The sequence below is a fragment of the Nymphalis io genome, chromosome 23, assembly GCF_905147045.1.
Source record: "Nymphalis io chromosome 23, ilAglIoxx1.1, whole genome shotgun sequence".
Classification (NCBI taxonomy): domain Eukaryota; kingdom Metazoa; phylum Arthropoda; class Insecta; order Lepidoptera; family Nymphalidae; genus Nymphalis; species Nymphalis io.
This window is the reverse complement of record NC_065910.1, coordinates 2,625,830-2,637,891: the sequence shown is the minus strand read 5'-3', so window position 1 is coordinate 2,637,891 and position 12,062 is coordinate 2,625,830. Positions and strand designations below refer to the sequence as shown.

General features: G+C 34.9%; 1 protein-coding gene across 2 annotated transcripts; it reads right to left on the bottom strand.

The window, feature by feature from the left end:
- Nucleotides 1-1,270: 1,270 nt before the first annotated feature.
- On the bottom strand, nucleotides 1,271-11,472 carry LOC126777630 (uncharacterized). 2 transcript variants are annotated; one of them, XM_050500737.1, is made up of 11 exons: nucleotides 11,289-11,470; nucleotides 10,685-10,822; nucleotides 9,662-10,093; nucleotides 8,496-9,078; nucleotides 8,096-8,258; nucleotides 6,654-6,700; nucleotides 4,888-4,998; nucleotides 4,220-4,314; nucleotides 3,191-3,286; nucleotides 2,594-2,785; nucleotides 1,272-2,046 (listed from the first exon to the last, which is right to left on the bottom strand). In XM_050500737.1, the coding sequence occupies exons 1-11, from the start codon at nucleotides 11,388-11,390 to the stop codon at nucleotides 1,756-1,758; spliced, it is 2,250 nt and encodes a 749-aa protein (XP_050356694.1). In that variant the 5' UTR covers nucleotides 11,391-11,470; the 3' UTR covers nucleotides 1,272-1,755. The 2 variants fall into 2 exon arrangements, with proteins under 2 accessions (XP_050356696.1, XP_050356694.1); XM_050500739.1 differs by lacking the exon at nucleotides 10,685-10,822 and having other exon boundaries at nucleotides 1,271-2,046; nucleotides 11,289-11,472.
- Between the last annotated feature and the right edge of the window lie 590 nt (nucleotides 11,473-12,062).

The following is a 12,062-nucleotide window of genomic DNA, read 5'->3' as shown; positions in this document are numbered from 1 at the left end:
CGATGTGACGTTTTACAGTGAGACAAGTACGGTCAGGTCTTCTAACGATTTCGTCAGAGCGTCACGGTAGCACGCGAAAGCGATTCCGTGGCGCTCCTCGTTAAGACGGAAAGGGTACCGCTGGTTTTTTAGTGGGTATTCCGATGTTTGGGGCGCACTCGGCGTCTTGGACACCAGCGAGCCCCACATACCCACTGTTCCCGTGGGGGAAACAGCGTTAAAAAAGGCCTTCTAACGATAAGTAGCGTCGGCAAACTCGCATCGAGATTTTTTTTATATATTATGATAGTTTTAGTGCTTAGATTAATAATGAGTGATGAGAAAATGTCAATCACGATCAATTCTGGCAGTTACACACATACATATAGACATAACATATAATCATGTTGAATTTTAGCTTTGCCAGAGTTGATTATTGTTCAGTGATCCTAGTACGAGTTTTCTTTCTTAAATTAGTTGATTTGGGTGGAATTTCAATTATTGCCGTTAGATGGCGCTGTTTTCATTCCATACAAATCATAGTTAACGGTAACGCGGATAAGTAAAAAAAATCGCACTAGACATATTGCTTTGCTAACGCTCCATCTCATTCTCATAGCGTACAGGTTATATCACAATAGTCATCATCACGTGGGTGAACGGTTTGGAAACAATTTGAAGTATTAAATTTTTTTTACATTTATTATTTGAATATTACATAATTTTTTTTTTTCATGTAGTCTGATTCGCTAACCTGTCAATTTATATTTAATATAACTGGCGTAAAATGCTAAAATTATTTTTTATTTTTATATGTTAAAAAAAAACATTTTATAAATTACTTAGATAATCTTAAAAATAAGACAATACTAGTGTTTGGAATATGCAAGTAAAATAATAAATTCGATTTTAATTCGTCGAGCATTCATCATTTTATATATTATAAAAAATATAATTTTCAAATTCTTTTGTTACTTTTTTATTTTCTTCTTTTGTTATGCCATATTGTTTTCGTTCATTACATGTATCAACCGAATTAAAATCGTATTTATTATAACCTGAATATTCCAAACTAGATTGTTCTTTTAACAAAAAAAAGTTTTATTATGGCAGATAATTGCTAAAGACTTTTCTTCTCTAAAGACTTAAAATATAAAACCGTTTAAGTAATTAACGTGATTATAAAATAAAAATCAAAATCAACAACTTACATCTAAAACAATTCATGCTTGTGTTGCCATAAGCATGGAATAACAACGATAGGAATTAAGTAAATATATCAATTAAAAAATAAAGTGATTATAAAACCAATTAACACTTATGTAAAGGTTAAGTTTTAAAATGTAATAAGTGCAACCTATAAATATTTTGTTTTCAATTAAAGAAGTACAATAAAAAAAATATGCAGTATTTAATGCTTCACTTATAAATTTTGTTTAGCGGATGTTTTCTCCCTTTTTGTCATAGTTAATTTGACATATGATAGAAGACAAAGCAATGTTTCACGAATCCCCGCCTAAATAAAGTTTATAGGTAAAAGCAGTATGATAATACAAGTCATAAAAATAGGGATAATAAATACAATACAATGTATCTCTATGGTTCCGTATATAATCTGTTACAACGACGATACTAAACTTGTAACGCTTTGATAATACTAATTAATAAATGCCTCATTTAATGTCTATGGATAGAGTTGAATGATTTACAACCAATTGGGAGTCATATTATTACATTCTGTGTAATATATATAATACTAGTACATTTTCTTCCGTTTTAATTAAATATCCTAACGAATATCATTAATTGTATATCATTCAGTGGCTGTCCTATAATGACTTTACTGGGTGAGTCTGTTACTAACTCTCTGTTGAATAGCTTCAAGTTTGCACTATTGGGCAGTAAGTCTAGTTTAGACAATTCTATTTTGAGACAGCTGGCCTCGTTTTCATACGGCAGGTTGGGCGATAGAGGTTGTATGTGACCGCTCCATGAGAACGGCTCGCCGGAGACTTTGTTGTAAATCGTTATAGAGCCGAATTTTTGCGTGCCTTCCGTTGATAATGACTGTGAAAATTAATTTACAACTTAAAGAAACTTTCTTAGGCGGTTTGAGACGCTAAATGCTTCATTTGTTGCAGCGTGTAGGTACTGAGTTATATATATAAATACATGTCTTTAAAAAATGTAAGCATTATAAATGTATTATTTGTTGATAAAAAACCCACATTGAAATATGAGTATTCGGTACAATATTGATATGATTGCGGAGAACCAATAAACAAGTAAAAGCATTCGCGGTGAAACAACAATTAACCGTCAAGGTGTCCGTAACCTTGCAGCGTAGTAGTGTATTGAAATACTGCACCAACCCCAAAATTAAGTGAGATACGTGTGTTTCTCGAGACAGCTGATATGGTTAGAACACGTAAAGCTTAACCGAGGATCATCAGCGCTGCATATTTACGTGGTTTTTAATTAATGTCATCGGTGATGAAGGAAAACATCGCGATGAAACTTGTATATATCGAATGAAGCTTTGGAACATGTATATCATTCAACCCGTATAGGAGAGCAGCCTGGTGGAAGTCGTAAGAGGAGTGCACGCAAGTACCGCGAGGCTGGCACGGAAGCAGTCGGGGTCGCAGTAGCGCGCGCTCAGCACGTACAGCGCGTCGTCGAGCTGCAGCACGTGACGCGTAGTACCCGGTCCGCCCGGCGCGCCCGGCCCGGCCGGCCCGGCCGGCACGGCCCACGGCACCGCCCACTCGCTGCCGCGCTGCCGGTGGATCTGCTGCGCGTGCTCCTGTGGTACATCATAGGACAATTGTAATTACAAATATATTAGTAGCCTTTGTAGTTTAAATATATATTTTTTCAATGAACTACGAATTCTTTATGATTTCTTTCATGGCAGCCGAATGACTAACCAAATGTACATGAGATACTAGTTCTTAAGTGTGTGCGCAAACACAGATGCACTCTCTATTCCCTCTTTCTCATAATTCTATGAGAGGGCAATACGATACGATCGGAGGGTTTTAAGACGTAAGACCATCAGCTTTACGTGCTATACGAGGCACTGCCAACAAAAATTTCTTGACAGGTAAACTCAATATATTTGATGACCGAGTTTTTTAATCAGGTGCTCGGAATCGTCGAAGCAAATTTTGTTTAATTATTAATTATCAATAAGAAGTGCAATAAAAACCCTTTTGATGTGATATTCGAGTAATATCTTGGGTCCCGCCCAGACACAGAGCACGCACTCCACTCTCACGTCCATTGCGATTTGTTCCATGTAGTCCTGAAATGTAACAAAACATACAATGGTTAACATAACTCCATATTCCAATATAAGATCATGTTTTTTTTACTAAATAGTATTGGCAGATTTTGGGAATTGTCTTAAGATCTTTTTTTTCCCAAGAAGAAGAAGGGTAAGAATCTTACATAACCCAGTTCCCCCCCCCCATGGGAGCTGGGTACCTTTCTGACGGTTTCCACTGCGTGAAAAAAAAAGTGGTTAGAACTCGTGAATGTTAACCGATGATCGTGGATTCAAACCCGGGCAAGCACCACTGAATATTCATGTGCTTAATTTGTGTTTATAATTCATCTCGTGCTTCACGGTGAAGGAAAACATCATCATCATCTGATGTTTTAGTGTTTTAGCAGTGGACAACTTTGCTGGACAAAGGCCTCCCCCAAGGATTTCCACGTTGGCCGATCTTGCGCTGCCCGCATCCAACGGCTTCCCGCGACTAGTTCTAAGTCGTCGGTCCACCTTGTAGGGGGCCTGCCCACGCTGCGTCTTCCGGTTCGTGGTCGCCACTCGAGAACCTTTCTGCTCCAGCGGCCGTCGGTTCTGCGAGCAATGTGCCCCGCCCACTGCCACTTCTATTTAGCAATTCTTCGGGCTACGTCGGTTACTTTGGTTCGCCTGCGGATTTCATCATTTCTGATTCGATCTCGCAGAGAAACTCCGAGCATAGCCCTCTCCATTGCCCTTTGGGTGACCTTGAGCCTTCTTATGAGGCCTATTGTGAGGAAAACATCGTGAGGAAACCTGCATGTGTCTAATTTTATTGAAATTCTGCCACATGTGTATTTCTCCAACCCGCATTGGAGCAGCGTGGTGGAATAAGGTCCAAACCTCCTCAAAAGGGAGAGGAGGCCTTAGCCCAGCAGTGGGACATTAACAGGCTGTTACTGTTACTTATTTTTTAGTAACACTCACCCCGTCCTGACTTATAATTTCGAGTGCATCTTCAACCATCTCCGGAATTGAGACGGTCGTGCTTATGTCTTGAGATGACGTCGATGTGCTGAAATCTATTAATTTTATATTATTTTAAATTTGTCCAAACAAACTCAAAAACATCCACTCACACACACATACATGCGTACGTATGAACACGCGCGCGAACGTGACGTCACGATAATTTATTTATTCATATATAAAACGCACTCAGCATATTCACAACAGTTTAATTTACAAGTTTTTTTTTTATAGAATAGGAAGGCGGACGAGCATATGGGCCACCTGGTAAGTGGTCACCGATGCCCATAGACATTGGTATTGTAAGAAATGTTAACCGTCGCTTACATCACCAATGCGCCACCAACCTTGGGAACTAAGATGTTATGTCCCTTGTGCCTGTAATTGCACTGGCTCACTCACCCTTCAAACTGGAACACAACAATACCAAGTACTGCTGTTTTGCGGTATTATGTCTGATGAGTGGGTGGTACCTACCCAGACGAGCTTGCGCAAAGCCCTACCACCAGTAAATGTTACCAGACTATATCGAATCTGCCTTGTGGTTCCTAGAACCTTTTCAATACAATATAACATAATATAACAACTCGTCCGCCTTCCTATTCTATATTTAAAAAAATACTTACCATCACAATTTGAATAGTTCTTCCGCATCGCGGTCTGCTCGGAGAAATGTATGAACTCATACAACCTCGGGTCTACGTCATGTTGATTACGGTGACTATCCACCTCGAACGCTACAAGTGTATACAAATATATTAAAAACAATACTTTAATTATGAGGCTGCTATAATACTTACATATAAGCGTTGTTTAGTGCTGTTTAATTAAATGTTTTCTCTCTTTCTATCATCATTGATTTGACATTCGAAAGAAAAGGACAACATTGTTCAAATCATCAACCCAACAAACATTATAGGCCGATATTTTTATTACATGATTTAATTTAATATTAAATATAAAGTACATCGTATTAATGTCAAATGTAATAATTATCTTCGTATTATTTCTCTTGTAATAATTCTATGTATGTTACTGGCTTATTTATCCCGGCAGAGCCAATCTGTACAATTCATTGCGAATTTCACTCGTATAAAAGAATTTTTAAAGCAAGCTTTTATATCAAAATTTCGTCTATGCTGTACCGATATAAGCCGAGATGGCCCAGTGGTAAGAACGCGTGAATATTAACCGATGATCGTGGGTTCAAACCCGGACAAGCACCAATGAGCTTTCATATGCTTAATATGTGTTTATAATTCATCTCATGCTTGACGGTGAAGGAAAACATCGTGAGGAAACCTGCATGTGTCTTATTTCATTGAAATTATGCCACATGTGTATTCTACCAAGCCGCATTGGAGCAGCGTGGTGGAATAAGCTCAAAACCTTCTCAAAATGGAGAGGAGGCCTTAGCCCAGCATTGGGACATTAACAGACTGTTACTCTGCCGATATAAAGTTAATAAAATCAATTTCATATTAACTATATTGGTAATTATTATTATTATATATATGGTTTTAAATGGTCTATGTGCAATGTTCATTCAAGTTTTATTTATAATATAAATGTTAATAGATACTGAGAGAAAACACTTAACATTAATGCAAACAAGATATAAATTAGAGAACCAAACCAAAGCGATGCAAAAATGTAACGAAAATTATATTATACGAGGGCATTGTTTTTATAAGGACGCTCGGAAAATACGTGCCGATTTTCAATAAGCGGAATATGAACAGGTTTGAATGTTTCTGTTGATCAAAAAGAGAAAAAAGAGAGAGCAAGTATATAATAATAATAATGTCCTCCAGACAGATTTCGGCCACGGCGGCCAATCTCGAGACAGATTAGCCAACTACGCAGGAGATATTATAGTGCACAAGTGTGTGCGCAAACACAGGTGCACTCTCTATTTTCTAACTCTCATAATCCGATGGGACGGCAATCCGACACGACCGGAAAATGTTCAGGAGCAGGACCAACGGCTTTACGTGCTTTCCGAGGCACGGGAGTGTACACACTTCCAACTTCCAGACTCCGGGCTGCTACTGAGAATTTTCGGTCAGAAAACCCCAATAACTTTTTATTGGCCCGACCTGGGAATCGAACCCAGGACCTTCGAGTCTGCGGCCTTACATCAAGCCACTAAGCTTGTACAAAGCTTGTGCTATGGAAACCAGACAACTGATATACTACATATACTACTTTTGTTTTGTAAATACATACTTATATAGATAATTACACCCAGACTCAGGACAAACAGACATGTTCATGCACACAAGTGTCTGTCCTGGGTGGGAATCGAACCCATAACCTTCGGCGTGACAGTATCTACCAACCACGCCAATGGCTTGTCTAAAAAAATTATATATATAAAAAAAAAACTTACAAGTAACATAAGCTTCGTTCGACACAATCGTCGAGGGTTGCGCCACACTAAGCGTGTCAAACATGCAAGCAAACAAGCAAAGTGCAAATGAATAGCCTAATTCAATGGCAGGGGGGGGGTGGTAAAGATAAATAAACAATTTTGACCTTGAATCTAATTATCGTTCGATATTTAAATATTCTGTGTTCATTGCGGATTCATGACAATATGACGTTTTGAAAAACATTTTTTTTTTATTTAAGTTAAATTAAAGTATAAATAGTAGTAGTATAACAAAGCTATTAGCAAATCGTGTATAACAAACCTTAGATCAACATCTAAGGTTTGTTTATTTTTACTCCTCCTGCCTTTGAAATATAAGTGCATAGAGATAAAGTAGCGACCACACATGTTACATTTACACTTGAAGTACATACATAAATTTAAATACCATTATGAAAAGGGGTAATCTTTAATTTAAAATGTAATGCTTTTATAATTCATCTCGTGCTTGACGGTGAAGGAAAACATCGTGAGGAAACCTGCATGTGTCTAATTTCATTGAAATTCTGTCACATGTGTATTCTACCAGCCCGCATTGGAGCAGCGTGGTAGAATAAGCTCCAAACCTTCTCCTCAAAAGAGGAGGCCTTAGCCCAGCAGTGGGACATTAACAGGCTGTTACTGTACTGTACTGTACTGTTACTGTAATGCTTTAATATTCAATGCTAGTTTTCACCCGCGTGTTAGTGGAGGGGACAGTGTCAGGTGTGAAAAAGCCTATGTCCATCCTTGGGGATCAAGTTCGCTTCATAGAAAATTTCATCAAAATTTATTTGTGTAGCCGTGAAAGCGTAAACAGACAGCAAAAAATGGCATTACGTGGATATGTTGCCAATTTCCTGACTGGCTTTTCAATGGTCTGACCGGGGGGTCTGAATCCATCTTTGTTCTGCGGCTTTAAATTTAATCACAAACGAGGACAAATGAGATATGAAGGTCAGTCACAGTCATCAGTCACAGTAACAGTCGAGTACTACAAATTTTGGATATTTTTTAATGAACTGCGATTGACCAAAACGAGAGGTTTTTGTAGCGCTGAACAAAATGCATTCGACCCTTGTCAAAGCAGAGAAGAGCTTTAAAAACTTAAACTTTACATTTAACATGTCAGTAAGCAATGAAAAACTGCTGAAAGCAATTAGAAAACAGAAATTAGTTTATAGTGCCTTATCAAATGGTGATTTGTGAGCGTGTTTCGAGCGATTAGTGAACTAGCTTCAGACTCGCAATAAAATCAACATTGTATCGGCGTTTGTTGCCCACATATTGTATGTAGGAACGAACACGTTGCGCATGCGCAGAGCTGCCAACGAGCGCACGCGTTGGCCGACCATCTCGCTCGATATATCACAAATTAATGTAATTGAATTTATAAATCATTAATAATAATGAATACTCACGCGGTTGCCACAACGGGTGTGCTGTATACACATTTAGTGTTGGATGTGGTCGCTATTTGTAGCAATGGTGCGTTATTTAATTGTTGACTTTTAAAATTGTATATTTGTTCCAGCATCAATGAATTTTCCGGACCTCGGTTTACATATAATGGATGATTCTGGCCTGAAATTTCGATAAATGTTTTAATTATTATTTGGTATTATAAAATATACATCCCTGACAACCTTGAGTAGTTGAGTGTTATGACATTTATAAATAAACCAATTCACTTTTGCATATATAATAATTTAAGTTCAAAATCTCCATTACTTAAATAATATGATTTTTTAAAATTAAAAATTTCTAATCACGTCCTGCAAAGAACGGTCATCAACATCGTTACAAGTATAAATAACATACTTCTTTCAGCTTCAGTGCTGACTTGCACATACAGTGGCTGCATCAAATCTCTCCTGTAAACATCACTAAATTTACTAAAAACATCACCGATCTTTGGTAATCTCTCACTATCTTGCATTTCTCTCAAACGTTGACATCTTATTTGTTCGGCTCTGATCTTTTTGTGATAATATACCGAGTAAGTATCTATATCATTATCTTTTATATTGCTTTCGATAGGTAATTGGGAGTTATACATATTGCTGTATGCTGTGTCTATACTTGATAGATTAGGGTATTGTGTTGCCATATGGTCACTGTTTCTATTATCATATGTGACGTGTTCTGTATTCGCATCGATACTGTTCAAAATATCCTGAATGTTGACTTCGGTGTTTTTGTAATTATTTTTTTGTCGTGGCATAACGTCGATATTACGTCTCTGTACCAACGCATTGATTTTAGTTAAGCTGCCGTCTATTTTACGCAGACAGACCCTCTCCGTTGTATGAAGATTCCTTGGTATTGTGTCTGAAGGGATTAATGGGTATATCCCACTTATAGACCTTTGCCGTTTTGCTGGTATTGGATTTTGTAATAAATCCTGAAATTTGAAAATATTAATTGTAATTATCAAGCCGTAATGACCCAGTAGAAGATGCAGAAGATAAAATGTGGTAGGTGGTAGGGCTTCGTGCAAGTCTCTCTGTTGTTGGAAGGGATCACCCTTGGGAACTAACCAAAGGACATAACGTCCTAGATTTCAAGGTTGGTGGTGCATTGGCGATGTAAGGGATGTTTATTTTTCTTAAATCGCCAATGTCTATGGTGGTGTCCTCATACACATTTACAATTTAAAAAAAATGAGGTCCCTCACTGAAAACATCAGATTCAAATATGAGTAAGCACCAGTGAGTTTTCATATGCTTAAGTTTATAAAATAGCATATTTGTAGGCCAGGCATGGCCAAGCGGAATGGTGGACAGTGCTCTAAGCCATTTATTAAGAAAAAATAATAAAGGTATCTTTGTCCAGCTGTAAGAAATTTACGGAACGTAACTTTTATTTCTAAAAGGTTTCAAATTTTTTTAAATTGTCATTAAGGGAGACTATCTCGTATTATAAATATGAATAAAATTTAAAGTTAATGAAAGTTATTATAGTATATTAATTATAAATATACTTACCATACTTTGTGCTAGCATTAGATGTGTTTTAAAAGCTGTTTTCCCATTGGCCAATACACTGGGCCGATGCTTTTTCACAACACACTTAGCTGTGACGTTGAATTGAGGGAATCCACTATTGTTTGTTATTATTTTAATTTTGGTTTCTTTTGGATTTGTATGCGACTTGAATATATCGTGACCATTCATTAATGCATAGTTTGGTTTTAAAGTTTTCATATTAAAACTTCTTAATATTCTACCGCTTGAATTTGTTGAATTTGGTGTGGGATTTTGATTAAGATTTTGTATTAAATTCCGTTTTGGATTATAACCGACAAGATGTCTGCGTTGTTCTGGACTGCATCTCACATACATCTGATTCGAACGCTTCGGTGTTATTGTTATGGGTGGAGAAAAGCAGGATCTGCTTGTCGACGTTACTTCTGCCATCTAAAAATGTTTTTATTTTTTATTGTCATCAATCTAGTTTTGAAACAGTCATAATAATATTTCATTTCAAAATTATTTACATTCATAAATTTATTCAATATTGAATTTAAAAAAGTCTTAATGCTGTACTTTAATCTATTTAGTTAGGTTTATTACCATATTTATTTAATAGATTGATTATGTAAAAGCTGCTATTATTTGTTGGAAATTATATATATATATATATATATATATATATATATATATATAAAATCTATTTATCAAAAGAGATAATTTATGCCAAAGTCTAAAAAAACATTAAAAACAAAAAGATTAAAATGAATTACAAATTTCTTGTAGGATACTTTACAAAAATGTTTGGCATGTGTTTCACATTATATAAAATAATGAGATCATTGTCTCTTTATTTTCTAACTTCAGAAATATTTTTTTTATGAATACGTTTTATATTTTTTTTTAATAAATTAATTAAAATTAATTATAAAATATAAAAAGGTATTTTTTAAATTTTAGATTTAAGGTTGTAAATTTCATTATCTTTACTTTATTGTTTAATATGAGTTGAAAAATTTAAAAATATAAAAAATGAACCTGCATTTTTCTTCTTTTACTTTCTCTTCTGGCTTTTGATAATTGCAATCGTTCAAGTTTAACTCTATTTATAATAGTATTAACTTCTCTTTCAGTTTTGAACTTCTTAGCTTGTATCAATTCTATTAAATAGACTTTCTGTAATGAAATATGCTTACAGACTGTTTGTACAAGAACTATCTGTTAGTTTTATTTTTATAATTAATTTTATACAAAGGAGGTATTATAAAAATATATTTTTATAATGCCCATATAAAACTTTTGTTTTTATCAAATTAACTTAAACTGATAAAATCAAAATCCTTTATTCAACTTAAAAGCTTACACTTACTTATTGAAAGTAAAATTAGAAACTACCACCGGTTCGGAAATGAAATACCCTGACCTGAGAAGAACCGGCGAAAGAAACTCAATAGCAAAATTGAAAAATTTATTATGGCTCGTTTATTGTCTAAAATAACTTAAATACGATAATATGGTATATAATAATGATGTATTGATATATGTCCTGAAGACACTTAAAAGACAAGTACGCTGTGTATTAAAAATAGATATCAATAAAATTTCGTTCTAAATTCAAAAAATATCATTTATAGTTTCATACCTTGAAATTAGATGGTAATCCAATAGACTTCGCCATTTGTTGTAAATATCGGTAGGGTCGGTCTTCTAGGACGCTAAGAGAAAGTTTTTCTTCATTTTCCATGGTGTTCGAATATTCCCTAAACTTAAGCACGTGCACTCAAAAACAATATAAAAAATTAAAGAATGTCAATTAAAAATATTTATTATTATTTCAAGTACCCTCGGGCTTCGAATGAAGAAAAAAAATGAATGGATAGACATTGTAAGTCTTTCATTTTTGTTAACAATATATAAAATATCATATTGTGCTTCATAAATTCTAAAAAAAATGTTAGACAAAAGATAAAGTAGATTTAATTGTTTGAGAATAATTCAAATCATGTAGCGGTAAGCGCTGAGCGCAGAAGCAGTAAGCGTTATGATTTTGCTTCATTTTATACAAGTAAATATTAGTAGTAATTAATGTAAGTAATATTTTGTAATTTTCAAATATACATAATTTTATGTTTATAGTTTAGAACGAATTATTTTGTATGTCAGCTCATTATAATATTCAGTAAAAAACAAATACGACAATGAATACTCGGGTCAAGAGATGTCGCTACTAGTAACAAATAATAATTTTAATTTCAAATAAATAATATAGTTTTTAGAATAAATTTAGAATTTCCAATTTCAATGTTCTAAAAAGGAAATATTAGGAATCCAAAGCAACAAAATCCAATAATAATACTACCACAGAAACTAATTTTTTAATGTGAATAATTATTTAATATTATTGTACAATAATATT